Genomic DNA, 16,019 nt, shown 5'->3' on the forward strand with positions numbered 1-16,019 from the left:
TGTGTATTTGAGTTTGACACCCCTGCCCTAAAGGGTCACCTGGCCTGTAAATAAACAGGGCCAATAAAAGAAATCACAAGAGTAATACTAAAATTTCCGCCAGTTTAGCTTAATACATTAACTTATTCTTGTGTACACAGTAATTCATAAATAAATAATGTATATTATCAATAAAGATTAATCTAAACAGTTTAACTGCTATGTACAGATAAAGGTTGCATAGCTTTAAAACATTTGCTATCCAGCAAATATCAGTCAAACTCAACACAAAAGGTAACATAACAATCGTTCAAATTGTTTGGACCGGTGATCCAAATCAACTGGCGTTGTGTGGTAGACTTACTTTGAAGGAGCTGCTACCGACAAACCAGCAAATAAACACCAAATATTTCATCTGTGACATTTGTGAGGTTTCCTCAAACACACTCTGTCAGTCTTGTTGCTGTTGAACGACAAACTATTTAAAAATGTCGCGGGTTTACCTGGTCCTATTCTCATTCACGGGGCGATCGCCAAAACAAAAGCAAACAATTAACACCACGCCGATGTAGGGCTGGGTATCATCACTGATTTCTAGAATCGATTCAATTCCGATTCACAAGGTCCCGAATTGATTCGATCCACGATTCGATTTAATTCGATTCAATTCACTTCGATTTGAATCTGGGAAATTTTGACAGTCAGAAATATTATAATTCAGATCAGTATATTTACATATTTTTGTATCTATAAAAAGGAAGCTGACACACGCAAGACTTTATCAAAGGTGTGAGCATCACAGCAGATGCCTTTGTGTCAAAGTAGCTGAAGATAAACACAGAAAAACATGAAAGCGATTTTCTTGGCCTGGGATTTTATAAAAATATTCTGCAGTACATCAAAAACGAAAGAAAACCATTAATCAACACATGAACATTACCTCTGAAGTTACAGCGGTTTTATTAGAGACACAGCTAAGCGTTTTGCATTTTGCATAATTTTAAAAAGTTTAAATTTGTTCAGTATTGAACGGCAGAAATTAGGTTTTCTTTTCAGAAGTATATAAAACAAAAAAAAAAAAAAAGTCGGTCGACAGCGTTGTAAACAAGGTAGACTTGTGCTAACAAGCAAGCGAATAATGCAGAAAACAGTACAGAGAGAGAGAGGGGGAGAGAGAGAGGGAGAGAGAGATCGAGCGCAAGCACACGAGAGAGAGCTGTGCATCGTGGTCGAAGCAAAACAATAAAAGTAAGAGTGAATACATGACGATGTTTATGTGATGCGTAGTTTGGATCTTCTTTTGCTGCTGGTTCGGTCAATATTGTTTGGAGAGACATCAAACTAACAGCTTTAGAATCAGCGCATAAAGGGCGTGAACACAAAGCGCGGACCCGCCGACAGATCAGAATCAGCGCGCTGTCGGCTTTCAGCCCCGACCGTGAGAAAGGCGACATCTAACGGATTCTGATCCGCGGCTCCGCGCTGTGTTTATGTCTTTGTGCAGAATCCGTGTTCCTGCTCTCATTTACTGTCTTAGCTGTTTGGTGGTTGTTGAAATTTTGTGAGATTTCACCAGAGATTCTGGCATTTCGGGCAAAATAAATTTATATTAAAAAATCAATTCAGGTTTTTAATGAATCGATTTTACATTATCCAAGCCAGAATCGATTTTAATCGATAAATCGATTATAAAAACCCACCCCTACGCCGATGCTGTTCACAGGACAGTGTTACGGATTCAAATATTGGGAATGGATACAAGAGGAAAACCAAAATAACCACACTGGTCCGGCCGGGTCAAGTCAAACGATGATTTAATGAACACACGCGTGGGAGATGGACACCATACAGCAGACAGCATCAGATCTCAAAATGGTGGAGCCTTGATCAAACTCTTATAGCCTCTAGTGGCCCCCACCTAATCATAAAAGCCTAAACATTCACATTCTTTCTCTCACACAGCGCCTAAGCTACAACCTTGGCTCCCTGTTTATCTGCTCCTGCTGATGGGGCAGAATGCTCTGTTCTCTTCTAATCAGACAAATGAGACGATGACTTTCTGTGAACAATATTTTCTTATAACTCAGCAGTATAATGCATCACAAAACAATATCATTCATTCACAATAAATCAACAGTCTAATGTAATGCAAATCAGTTTACCAAATGTAATAGTTATCACCTTCTTCTAATTCAGGAGCATAATGCAAACTAAAACTACATAATAATTCACAATCTTTAATTAGGGGTCTAACATGGCATAAAGTAATATCATAATCCGACAATTCCCCCTGATGAGCTCTTTAGACATAAAGAGCTCACTTACACCCTGCAATCCAGTGTTGCCGGGTTCATTTCTCCTTACTCCTCAGGCCCTTTGTCCCCCTGTTGGGTGAACCATATGTGAGATGACCTCTGTGTTTACTCAGTTCAGATGCAAGAAAAACTTTTATTACAACAACAACAGTAGATACAGATGATACTCCCATCACTCCCCAGTTCTCCCACAGCTTTATTTCGGTGCTACCTTATACCCTCCAAACGTACTCGGACTAGAACCTCTGTCCGAGGAGCTTTTAACCTTTATTTTATTGCTGTAGGCACCAATGTCTTCCAGTCGGGTGATCCTCGGCTCTTGTTTCCTTCAACATCAGGGGTTAGACAACCCTTCAGTCGTTGCACAGATCAGGGGATTATTCTGCCCCGATTTCAAACAATGATCTGTGTATTCTGGGATCACAGCTGTGTTCCCCAGGAAAAGGAACAGAAAGGTGTTCTCCTTATGACCAACAGCCTCTCGAACGTCGTTGGTGTGGTGTTCCTGGATTTCCGTCAACCCCTTCATGGTTATTGCTGTGTTTATGGGATCCATCCTTTTGAGGTGACTAACTGGAGCCCAAAATGCCATGACACTTGAACCCAGTTGATGTTTCAGCAGTCACCGTGTCTGTCTCTGCTGCCAAGGATCCTCGTATATCTGTGACCTCGTCTGGTGTCTGTTCCTTTCTCTGTAAGAGACAGAAAACCAAAACACCTCTCTTCCTAGCTCTAACAATCTAATGTTGCTGTCTACTGATCTTTTGGTGATTCAGAATTTGTTTAGAATATTCAGAATGTCCCAAGGACTTATCCTAATTTAGTGTATGTGTGTGTAAGCGTGTTTGCATTTAGCCCGCTGCACTCAAGGCATTTCTTACACTTTATCAGTCCGGACTATCGCCGAACGAAGCTTATGACCTTCAAAAGACCGAGTGCCAACTCATTATAAGCACATTTGCAAGATATATATATAAATGATTAAAACCACTCATTCTAATAAAAGACATAAAAACAAATTAGCCATTTCTAATTCTAACATGTGTCCATTCAATGAAGCTAGAAAATTAAAAGAAAAGGTTAGTGACCTCATATCTTAGAAAGTATCAGACTTTCTCCTATCCAGTGTCGTTGCTCCAGTCTTGTTATTCTGTGTTAGGGAATGAAATCAATTTAATTGTCATGTTAGATCTGTTCAACACCTGGCTCCGCCCAGAGTCTGCGTCTTCACAATCGTCTACAAACAAAACCTGTATTAATATGAACTTCACTTCAATATGAACTTGTTGACTACTTTTGACACCTGTAGATAGAAGATTAACGTGGGGTTATAACAATCACTGTAATACAAATGTTAATATGTCAATAGCTTCAATAAATGTTCAATGCAATGCTTGTTATATGATTCTGATGTAACAATAATGCTGATGCTACAATAACAGTAAAACACCCCCTTTTTATCCCTTACTGACCACCGCAGGGGCATCTATGTTTTAATTCAGCCATGAAGCTCACCTGATTCATCACTGAGCCCCACCGGCACTGGCATCTGACAGGGTGGTGCTGCATATTCTTCCTTTAATGTCACTATTTTCAATCTGTTAATTAGAGTGCTTAAACATGAAGTAGACTACGTCCACAACAAGTCAATACAACTGTGAATGTGGCCAATTATCAATCTATTTACCAATCAATAACAAAAAATAGCTTTTATTTTATGCATGCTTTTAGTCAACCACTCACCCACAGGATCTCCAATCCCAGAAAATTCCTTCTCCTCATTTAATGAGTCTGTCCTCCTTCCATGCCCTGGTAACTGGTCCATCCAGAGCTATATCATTATCAAATATACATACAACAAGCCAAACCACACCTTGGTCACACCAACCCTTTTCCGCCCTGAAGATGTCCAACGCCATCTTAGTCTGGACTGTCAAAGGTGATTTTAACGCTGATTGTTCCGACAATCCATTTATAACATTTCCTGGTCAGATTAGCCAATCCCTGCACTGGAATAAACATAATCAACATGATCAACATTTTTCCTGCGTGTTTTTTCACCATCTTATTGATTCCAATGCTCCATCCTTATGTGGTTTGCTACATTATGTTTATCTAGAACTCCACTCTGTCTCTAAATGTTTGAAGAATTTTTCATGTTTGGGGTCAAGTTTTAAGAATTTGACCATACGTGAAATTAATGGTGTTATTGTAACATGGTAGACTAGTGTGCCTGTGTTAATTCAGCTCCATATTATTGTGTGAAGTTGCACTGGGTTGGGAGTGGTTTTTTGTGTGTGTGTCACATTTTTGGTTAGCCAATGGCTGGAATTCGGTTTGACTAATTACAGGCAGGTGTACTTGATTGCACTGATACACTGGTCTACTTATAGCCCACACTACAAACACTGCTGTGTCATTTTGTCTCTCTGTGCATGTATGTAATGTGATAATCTGATATGTTTGGGATGCATGGGTTTTGCGCTATGAATTTTATACTGAAGGTGTCATTTTGTCTCTCTGTGCAGGCCAGGGCCTATTATATGCCACAGCCTAAAGGCAGCATAGTTGCACAGGTTGGAGTGATCACTGGCTATATGCTTGCAGGGTGGTGGGTCTCCAAGGACAACTTCTACCCCTGTTAAAGGCAACATGTGGAGTGCAACTGGCCGTGTGGCATAGCTGGCTCTGACCTTGGGACTGTGTGTTTTTATTTGATTCATGAATGGGACACTGGACTGTTTTATCTTTTATCTCTTAATATTTTTTGTCACTAAATTATCTTTTAGAATTTTATTGACTGTCATCGTTTTGCCCACGACTGAGACGGTTGGTCAGACCTAAAATCTTTCTTTGGGTGTGTTACATTATCACCCCCATCGGGGCTTACCTTTCCCACTTCTGATGATATTCCTCCCTATTCTTTGCAAGTACCCGCTTTTGGTGGCAAGAAACTGTTGGTGTGGTCAAGTGGGCGCTGTAAAAACAAAAGCTCAGGACAGAACAGTTATCAGTCACGTACTTCATACAAAATTAGCATATATTGAATTTCATATTGATCCTCTGAGTGTAATGGTACATTTTAATTTTAATTTATCAAAACTAAACAATAATTTTTCTTTATTTTGCTCTTGTTCTTGTGCAGCACCACATGCCCCTGTCTGTCGGTTCTATCTTACTTTTCTAAATTATTGACTATTTCAATGGAGAACCTAAATGACGTGGACCAGTGTTTGTCATTACATATCTATATTTTGAATGTGACAAGTGTATCATTCCCCTGTTATTCATAGACATCAGTAGAGTTTTTTGACTTTTTCTATCTAAATTAATTGGCTTTTTTTTTTTTTACAGTGGCCTGCTATGGTTAATAATAACATGTTCAGTCTTGAGTGAAATCAAAGCTTCTCTTCACTTTAGCATTTAACATTCCCAACAATATAATGTGCTGCATTAATCGAAACACAGCTAATAAAACCCAATTTTCTTAATGGAAACATCAGTAGCTCAAAATTAGCAACCAAAGGGTTAAGTCTGCAGTTCACACTCATGTGACGCTGCAGCCTCCCCCCTTAGCCTCTGTCCTCCTACTCCTGCAAAAACAAAACAAAGCGAGACAAAACATCCACCCTTCTTTTACAGGCGAGGTGAATTGTTTGTAGACATGTACTAATCCTAAAGTCGGTATCGTTTTTGTCTCAGTATCAAGTCAGTTAAAACTTTTAGTCGTCAGTCCATCACAGTCCAGTCACATGCATACATTCACACACATTCATACCAGATATTGCTGATAATGGAGTCTCACGCGGAACCTATTCGAGGCTCCATCACCAGCAAGATGACGTCATCATTTTAAAGGAAAAACAGTTCCTTGTTTTTTGGACTGGATTGACTCGCTGCAATCCTTTTAGGCTCAGGACTTCTCATGTGATCAATGTCCCATATAAGTGAATTTCTCCCAAGCCCATTATAATCATGGAGAAAAATACTTTGCAACTGTTTTCAGTAAGAATGTTTTATAGCGCTTTAAAGTTCAATCTCTCAGGCCTGGATTAAAGAGCTGATTTGTTAAATCAGGAACTCACAAAATACCAAAATATCACCACCGGTGGATCACTCCTCTCAGATGTTCTTATTTCAGTGCACTGTAACAAAAGCAAAGACAAACGTAACCAATAAAATACTCATATAATAACAAATACTGGGGCCCGTTGGAAACATGTCCAAGCATAAAACCATCTTTCTCTCTCTTAGAGGAAGAAAACAATCCAAACCTCACTGATAAAATCAACCTAGTGTTAAGCAAAACCCAAAATCAACCAAAACTTCACCAGAAAGTTTTTCTCCGTCCCGGGACAATATTGTGTAAGCATACAGGTACCGTAACTTCTTTTTGCACTGACAAAAACATGTTGGACTTATTTGATTCAATAGTGGACACTAGTTGCACACAAATGTTTTGCTTTGGTAGAAACTTAAACAACTGAGTTAAATCAACACAACCTTTTCATTTTCAGTTAACCTGTGCATTTTGGGTTCATATTACACGATTAAAACATGTTCAGATGGAGTAAGTTGAGCTCCTGGAATATTTTAATCCTTCACAATTCTGTCCTTTTATTTCAACACTATTCAATAACTTTTATCCAAATTCTACTTGGTCCCTTAAATACTACATGTTGTCTTCATATTGCCTACGGTTCAACAAAGTCTAAATTCTGGTTACCATAAAAATTAAATGGGTCTACAACAACTACCATCCTCCTATCTTTATCCTGATTGCACGAGGGCTGGGAAATAACTCTAAAGTGATAGGTTACGAGGCAGGGTGCACCCCGAACCGGTCACCAGTCTATCACCTAGAAACAAACAACCATTTACACTTACATTCACGGATAATTTAGAATCATCAATTAACCTAGCTCTAATAGCTGCATGACTTTTCACTGTGGCAGGAAACCAGAATACCCAGAGAGAAACCACTGCAAACTAACCAGACTGTGGACTTGCACCCAGGACCTTCTTACTGTGGAGCAAAAGCACTCACCACCATGCCAACAATGTAGGAAATACAGGGAAGCTATGATTTCCTGTTGAATTTTGTACAAATCTTTAAAGCCTGAGGCAATTGTGTTAAATACATGTAGGATGCTTACATAAATCCGAGGGCTGGCCCCCTTTTCTTCTTTTTATTTTATATTTTATTATTGTTATTATTTTTATTTTTATTTATTTATTTTTAGTGTGTTCCTCCTTCAATTAAATCTCAATCACAAAAATGTGGCGCTCCGAAATAAGGCTCACACCGTTAATTCATCATTTTCACTCTGTACCACTGCTCCTTATCAGGCTGTGTGAAGCACAGTAAACAATTCAGTCGAGGCCTTAAGCCATAAACAGACATCACTCACAGACATTGTTTTCATAACCAAACTGCTCTAGACCCTGTCCCCTAAATCTGCACAAATGCCCTCTGGGTGACATGAAATGCATTTAACCAATTAAACAATCAATGGCTTCTTGTTGTTGTAACAAATTCTGTATTTGGACGTTTGTGTGCAGCATTTTGCGTATCAGCATAGCATTTGTTAGTAAAGCATTCTTCATTGCAGCAGCGTGTGTGTATCACTCTTCATTGCACAAACATGTGTAGGTGTATGTGTGTATGTGAGTGTGTGTGTGGATCACTTCTCAATGAATTGAATCAGCATTTTGATTTGTGTGTGTGTGTTTGTGTTCATTTCTCAGTCAATCAACGAGTGCATATGTGTTCATATGTGTGTTTCTCTTGCTTCTGAGTCAGTGTATGTAGAGGTGTGTGTTTGTGTGTGTGTGTTTGTGTTCATCACTTTCCTGTTCTGGTGTTCTGGGTAAACCATGGCCTGAGGCTTGCTCTGGGGTCCCGCCCTCCCCCTTTTCAGTCCGTTTGGGTCCGTTGGTGCTGCTGCCCAAAGTTCTCTCCATACTGGTTCTGGCCCCAATTGAGGCAGTCCTTTTCTCCAGTGTCCTGCATCTTCTCCTTGTCCAGCTCCTCCTTAACTTGACCCTTTTTGCTTCTGTAGCTCCTTCAGGGTTTGCTCCTGTGTTGGAGCTTCTCGTCAGGTTTGGCAACCTCCTGCTCCAGCAAGCTCCGGCCTGATTTAAAGTCCTGTATCTGGGACTCCAAGCCTGACTGATGGGTTCGATTAGCAGCCAGCTCCTCCTGAGGCATGCTCAGTTTCTGCTCTGATGTCTTGAGCTCTCACTGAGGGCAGAAACCTCAGAGTCTTTTCCGTACACGTCAGATTGAAGTTTTTTGATGTTTTCCTTGCTTTGCTCCACGACCTTCTGCAGCTCTGCTGTTCGGCTCTTCTCAGAGGTCAGCTCCTGACCGAGCCCCGACACCTGTGCCTTCAGCTTATGTTCTTCTGCTGCTTTTGTCCAATCTGAGGTGCCTCCTGACCTCAGTTACTCCTCGTGTCTCTGGCACGCCCTTTTTGCTGCCCGATCATCCGTGTTGGTCCATCACTGTCCTGCACAGTTTTAATGCAGAGTTGTTAAGGTCAGCATTCTTTTGCTCGGCCTCACCTTTCATCCGGGCTTAATAGGCGTCTCGTCACAGCTCTGTCAGCTGAAGCTGTCTGGAAATCTCCCCCGTGTAGTGAAACGGGCCTTGGATTTAACGTTCTCCGTCTCCGCTGCATGAGATCTCTTTCCTGCAGCACTGTTGACATTCTCAGGCTGTTGTTGTGGGCCCAGCTGCTGTAGCATTTGGTCAGGGTCACATCAAAGATGGTAGAAGGGAGAGCAAAGATGGTAGAGGGGAGAGCAGGAGTCCAGGTCAGCCTCGGCTTTCCGGGCTGACAAAGCAGCCTGTAATTAAGCATAAAGAGAAAAAACAAAAACAAAACAAAAACAGACGAACAGGAAAATGATGTTGTTTGAAAATAATGTTGTTTTGGCTATGTTATTCAGAGAGGGGCCAGGCCCTGTGTCAGCCTTCTCCCCCCCTTTTTTTTGTTTTTTTTCTCACTATATAATCAACTCATAACCCACCAAGTTGACAGGACAACACAGGTACACGTTAAAATTCTTAAGATCATGTTTAATAATTCAAAAAAGGAATTTTATTTTATTCAGTAATCTCTTGTATTAATCAATCACAGGAACACATGTCACAATTTGACTCTTTTAACCACTAAATTTGTTGTTTCATCACTGGTTTGTGATTTACCAGTGTCTGTCTTTTTGAAGTCAAGTTGTTGTCCTGCAACCCAGAGAGTTTAATTGTTAGTAGTGGATAGACTTTATCATTTAACATCAGGTGTATGTTAAGTTTCGCTGCTTTAACCTTGCTGGAAAATCTTCACGTGTTCATGAGTGTAAGCTGTTTCTTCATTGCGTGTATGTGCGTTTGTGGGTGGGTTATTTTAACTTTTTTTTTTTTTTTTTTTTTTTTTTTCTCAAGCAAGGCATTTCTCCAATTGTATGTGTTTTTAATTTTGTTTCCCAAATTTTGATTTCCCACCTTAAATAACAGCATTCCATGTCTTCAGCCAGGAATTAGAGCTTGCTTGTGAGATTCAGGGACACATGGTGCCAAAAACAATTCAGTGAAAAACTTGCCTGAAAATTTCCAGTGATGGTAACCGATAACTGGAGGAGAAGATGTCCTTTAAGCTTCTTTTTCGGTTATGGACAAAGTGAGAGGTCAAACTGTAAAATTTTGAGCCAGAGCTTGGCATGTGTGTCGTCCCAATTTTATTAATCTATCCTTTTGCTGCTGTACTCAGGTTTCCAGGTTGAGAGAAATCCACCTGTATTAAGAGACTAAAACATTCATTTACTATTTTTCTTACAACATCCATTTGGTTCATCTGCCTAGATTTTACTCTCTCTCTTGGTGCATAGTTCACACAGTCAGGCAGTTGCCTTTTATGGGCATGCAAGTTTCCGGTCACTTACCCCCAGCAGCTGCGAAGCCGTCTCTCCCATATCAAAACTCAGCCAAACATTAAACATTCACCGTAGTCATTCAAAACTTTATTTGTAATATTGTAATCAGCAAAATCAGCGTTTTAATTACAGGCATGTATCATTGTTTGCAAATCATACTTATAAAACTCAATAACACGCTAAACAGGAAGTCCTCTGTGGGCTTCACAGCAGCCACCTCATTTGCATGTTCACACACTATCTAAAAATAGCTTGCAGCGCTGCAGCGCGCTGTCGTCACACACAGCCTCGTTTCACACTCAACTCTATATTATATTACAAAGACGTCTTATATTTACAATCACTCTCAGGCCTGAAAGTTTTAGCGCCTACACAATTTTGACAAATTTAAGATAACGGGTCCAACCGAAGAAAGTCCAACTTTTTTGTAATCAATTAACCAGTATCAGACTCGAACTGTATCTGGCCTCATCTCTAAAGTCCCTACCTCAATTTAAAGTGCCCAAAAAAGCGCAGATAAGGAGACTCGAACTCCTAGTTATTCTGGAGTGCCCCAAGCTCCACAGTGACCAACTGAACTAACCCTGTTCGCCGACAGGTCAAGGTCGCGCGTCCGCGGCCAGGAGGGAGCGTAACCTCCGGGCTATGCGCCTCTTAGTGGACTCTAACCACCGTTCTAACAAAATTTATAATACTTTTAAACCGCCGTCAACCCTCTAAAACAAGAGTATGACCGACGCAGATGCAACGTTATGGACAATGGAGCCTCTAACTCTCAACATGGCCAACACAGATGCAATCCTTTAAACCAATGGAGACTCTAACTCACAAAATGACCAATTCCCTATCCAACTACCTGAGACTCTAACTCAGTATTATTTTCCTTTACCTTGGGACTCTAACCCAGTATTATTACCTTTACCTGAGACTCTAACTCAGTATTATTACTTTATCTTGGGACTCTAACCCAGTATTATTACTTGTAACCTTACTTCAAGTTTCAAAACTCATGAGATTTTTCATCAAAATCAAAACAGACACTCACCGGCAACTTTTACTGAATAGACATTTAATTTTATCGTCCAATTCAGCACACTTCGGATAAAATCAACAGGCCTGTGCCTACCTCTTTTATAAAGGCGCCTGTCCACTCAGTTCGATTGCCGGATAATGTCTGCCCGTCTGACCACCTCGGACCGTCCAAGCCTCCAAAACTTCCATCCCAATACCACAGGACGAGCCCCCAAAACTGTTACGGATTCAAATATTGGGAATGGATACAAGAGGAAAACCAAAATAACCACACTGGTCCGGCCGGGTCAAGTCAAACGATGATTTAATGAACACACGCGTGGGAGATGGACACCATACAGCAGACAGCATCAGATCTCAAAATGGTGGAGCCTTGATCAAACTCTTATAGCCTCTAGTGGCCCCCACCTAATCATAAAAGCCTAAACATTCACATTCTTTCTCTCACACAGCGCCTAAGCTACAACCTTGGCTCCCTGTTTATCTGCTCCTGCTGATGGGGCAGAATGCTCTGTTCTCTTCTAATCAGACAAATGAGACGATGACTTTCTGTGAACAATATTTTCTTATAACTCAGCAGTATAATGCATCACAAAACAATATCATTCATTCACAATAAATCAACAGTCTAATGTAATGCAAATCAGTTTACCAAATGTAATAGTTATCACCTTCTTCTAATTCAGGAGCATAATGCAAACTAAAACTACATAATAATTCACAATCTTTAATTAGGGGTCTAACATGGCATAAAGTAATATCATAATCCGACAACAGCAAGAGTAACGATCAGGAGCATCTTGTCTTCGTTATCGTTCCCCTCGTACGTGTTATTACTGCGATTTCAGCGTTTTCGCTTCACAACTAACGTGTGCAGTTTACTTTGTGTGCACTCAAATGGAGTCAAGTCAATTAGTGCCACCTGTGGTCAAGTGCCATAGCCTACAGCCAGATTAACTTGTGACACACATCTGAGCCACGTTTGAATTCCTGTTTCATGCGCAATACATTTGTAACTTTTAATTTTTTCTGTTTTTGTGTCTTGCAAATAAACCTTTAAACTGATTGAAATGATGTTATGTATTTATTTTTGGCCTATAACTACGGTGGCCCTGAGAGGCCAAACGGACTGCAACTTAAGAAAACACCAGCAATAAAAAAAAATGCTGTAAAAGCTAAAAACACAACTGAAATAGGAAAACCGAAAACACAAATAGGAAAAAAGAAAACGGAAGTGTTTCTGGGGAGACAATAGTAATTAGTAATAAACAGAGCCAGTGTGACTAAGTGGAGCTTGTGAGAGTGAGTGGATTGAAGAAAGTGAGGGACTCAGATGTGTCAGTTGGTTTGTCTTTGTTTTTGAGTGTGGAGGAGAGTTAGATTGGGTTGGTTTTAAAGCTAAGTTAAGAATATTCTGAATTTCAATTCAATTTTATTTATATAGCGCCAAATCACAACAACAGTCGCCTCAAGGCACTTTATATTGTACAGTTTAATTTCCAAAACTTGCATATGATCTTCAGTTTGCAGCTGGACTATCACATAGCAGCTGGAGCAGTCTCAAATGGAGGCCAGTCCACTGCTGCCACCTGTGGCCAAGTGCCATAGCCTACTACTAGATGAACTTGTGACACACATCTGCAGTAGAGGCTGAGTGGCTGCTCTTACACCTGGAGCATCCAAATCGACCCACAAACACGTTGAAAGATGCAATGCCATCAATGTGGATTGTCAAGACTGAGAGACCTCTTCCCTCTGACCCCTCCCCAAACCCTCAAACCCTCCTACCCACCTCGACATACAAACTCTGTGTGGCTTCACGTGTTCTATTGATGTTTACATGATCGAAATAACTTGAACACAAACACAAACAAACAAAGAGGAAGACCGCACCGGAAGGAAAAAACTACAAGTCCCAGCATCCTCTGTGTTTAGGGAGCAGCAGTGAAAGCCTCCGTTCAGAGCAGCAGGAGGAGGAAGGTGGAGCTGAGGTAGGTGAGTGTTAACATGAATATGTTTCTTCTTATGACATAAAATAATTCCACGCTGTTCGTGTCTGTGGGTGAAATGTGAGGCCGGTCGGCTCCTCTGAGCTGGTTTCCTGTAAGTAGAGAGGAAGTGAGTTTAGCTGAGCCTCCGTTTAGTGTGAGAGAGCAGGAGGAGAGTGAGAGCTGTGCTGAGGCAGGGTGAGTGTTAACACCGCTCTGACATTACTGTGTCTCTGTGGCGGGAACAACAGGCTCCGTCAGTGGAGGCAAAAATAATCAGACTTTGGTTTTTCAAAGGAAACAACTTTATGTCCAAAGTTCCCGCACGCTCATTGGATAACGACTTGTCAATCTCGAGCTATTAGCCAATGAGCATGCGGATTCACAGAAAGACCCGCCTTTATCACGGGACTTTTTAAAAACTACAATGGCGACAGAAACTCCGTGAGTGGAGTTCAGGGTGACGTTATGAAACTGTGACGTTTGAGCCACTTCCTGTTCTCAGTCCCAGCGTCCTGATCACCGAGGTTTCTGTTGCTCTGATATCTGATATTGATTATATTGGTAAACAGGCTGTAGCATAAACATCAGGTCTGTTCTGAAAACTGGCTTTATTTTTTCAAAGTAAGGGAATATCTGTGGTCTGATACCGCGGGCTCATGGGCTAAGGACTTGGATTGACAAGTCAAGCGCAGATGATTGTGTTGTTTCTTATAAAGGCTTGTGTGTGTGTGCCTTCCTGTGTGTGTCCTTGTGTCAGTGGAACTGAATCAGTGTGTTAGAGAAAGTGCTCCTCTGATGTGCCGTCATCGTGTGGATGCTTCTTTTAAAGTTGGAACTCATGTTTTTATGATCTGCTTCATTTCATTGAACCTTTATTTCTAACCATGAAGTCCCTTTGAGGTTACAGCCTCCTGGTTAGGTTTAGGCTGTTATTGTGCTTCAGCCTGAAATATGAGGAGTAAGGAGTGGGGCTGGTTAGCCCTCATGACCCTCACCATAGCACATACGTCACAGGACAGTGTTTACCACAGAAACTCCATGAAATGATCAATGAGAACTTTAGAAACCCGTCAGTGTGATGCTTCCAGTACGAGAGCACCTCTGATAGTGTGTGTTTGCCTCTCAGACTAACTCCACCCTGACATCAAGAAGATGGAGGAAGAGGATGGAGCAGGATCTACAGCATCCAGCTGTGTGTCTGTGAGGAGTGACCGGTCCAAAGGAACACCTCCAGTGTTCAGTAATGAACCTGCAGCAACAATGTAAGAGAGCTGCTGACTCATTTATTCAGTGTAAATAATGATTTTTGATGCAATGGGAGAAGAAAAATGTCAAAAGCAGTTTTAAAAATAAGGATTAAAATATTACAAACTATATTTTTGAGTTTCCTGATGTAGTACAAAAATATATGAACATAACTGTATATAGGACAGATATTTTATGGTTCTTTTAGGCAGCAACAAAAAACAAAAAGACTATTTTTAAGCTGTCTGAGGTAGTGAGTCAACATGTCACACTGGGTCAAAGGTCAGGGAGTAAAGGTGTGTTTTAACCCTTTAAAGCTGGTCGGAGTGGGCACGCTCCGTTTTGCGTAACTATTTTTAAATCCCGGTAGCACTTCAACCACGTAAACTAGTGCAATAAGGTTTTTTTGCATATGAAACCGGAGGAGTTGTACTTACATCTTATGCCATCAGCTTGCCCTCGGTCACAGTTTCCTTCCACATATAGTTTTGCAAAAACTGCATAAAAAGCACTTGCAGCAACAAAAACATTATTCCAGAAACACGCTTTGTCGATCCGATCAGCTTTTTGTAAAACTTCAGCGCGAACTATTGCATGTCTGCCATGACCTGCCCGAAACCGGAAGTGACGTTATTTTGGGGAAATGTAGGGTTTTTGTTTTTTTTTTTTACCATCAGGGCCTTATGAGCCTATACTGGTGTTTTTAAAAGTTCTTTTTGACTTTATGACTTTCTGTGTCGTTTCTGGGATGCTTAGGACTCATATTGCACTGCTGGAAATATTTTATTTTGATGCATATGCTGGTTTTTTTTGCAAATTTACATTATAATATTTCTTTTTCATTTTTCCTGCAGTATATAAAAATTGGTGTATTTAAAAAATAAAACTATGAAGACACTTAAAATAAATTTCCTGTGGTGGGAAACTATTTTGTGCAACCTTTTTGTATTTACAGGGAGGGACAAGCCTCTTAAATTTCTCTAACTAGAAATATATATTTAAAAAACTAAAACGATTTTCAGGTTTTTTTTGTAGTTTATTTCACTTTTTTGCAATTTGTGTAATTACTATGCACTTAATGCATACATATTATTAACATTTGGGCTATAATGGTTGTATTGATGTATATCAACTTGAAATGCTCCCAAAAATGGCACCACAGCATGTAAAAATATAATATAAGCTCTGGCGAACTTGGTTCTATGGTAGGTCTTAAAGAGTTAAAGGAGGTTTAAAAGCAGCGAGTGAAGGAGCCTGTCGAGGTAAATCGTTCCATAACTGATCAAATTCAGTTGGTGAACCTCTGTGTGAAATCAAGCATCTGGTTCACAGAGAGGATAACCCTCAAATGGGCTGTACAACATTATATAGTGAGACAAAAACAGAGATTATCGTAGCCATCGCTCTCTCGCATGGACGTGGCAGTCTTGCTGTCTGCTGCGAATCCTCCCCGTACCTCCGTGACCTCGTCTGGTTTCTGCTCCCTCCTCTGTAAGAGACAGTAAAGGAAAACACGTCTCTG

At 40.5% G+C, this 16,019-nt stretch overlaps 1 protein-coding gene and 1 long non-coding RNA gene across 13 annotated transcripts in view; both read left to right on the forward strand.

The window, feature by feature from the left end:
* The first annotated feature begins 1,696 nt into the window (after positions 1 to 1,696).
* Positions 1,697 to 10,836, forward strand: LOC146523551 (uncharacterized). The gene is made up of 2 exons (XR_014872454.1): positions 1,697 to 4,707; positions 4,799 to 10,836. It is a non-coding gene; the product is annotated as an uncharacterized LOC146523551 (long non-coding RNA).
* A 2,316-nt stretch (positions 10,837 to 13,152) lies between these two features.
* The window catches only part of LOC146523552 (protein NLRC3-like), a 102,147-nt gene continuing 99,280 nt past the window's right edge, over positions 13,153 to 16,019 (forward strand). For 5 of the 12 annotated variants that reach the window (XM_085151123.1, XM_085151159.1, XM_085151141.1 and 2 more), the window contains exons 1-2: positions 13,154 to 13,256; positions 14,379 to 14,514. In XM_085151123.1, coding sequence (XP_085007249.1) covers positions 14,405 to 14,514 — 110 coding nt within the window. In that variant the 5' untranslated portion in view covers positions 13,154 to 13,256; positions 14,379 to 14,404. Of the gene's footprint in view, positions 13,257 to 14,378; positions 14,515 to 16,019 lie in introns of all 12 variants that reach the window. The other 7 variants (XM_085151115.1, XM_085151099.1, XM_085151106.1 and 4 more) reach the window with 3 other exon arrangements.

This window comes from Neolamprologus multifasciatus, chromosome 3 (assembly GCF_963576455.1).
Source record: "Neolamprologus multifasciatus chromosome 3, fNeoMul1.2, whole genome shotgun sequence".
NCBI classification, from domain to species: Eukaryota; Metazoa; Chordata; class Actinopteri; order Cichliformes; family Cichlidae; genus Neolamprologus; species Neolamprologus multifasciatus.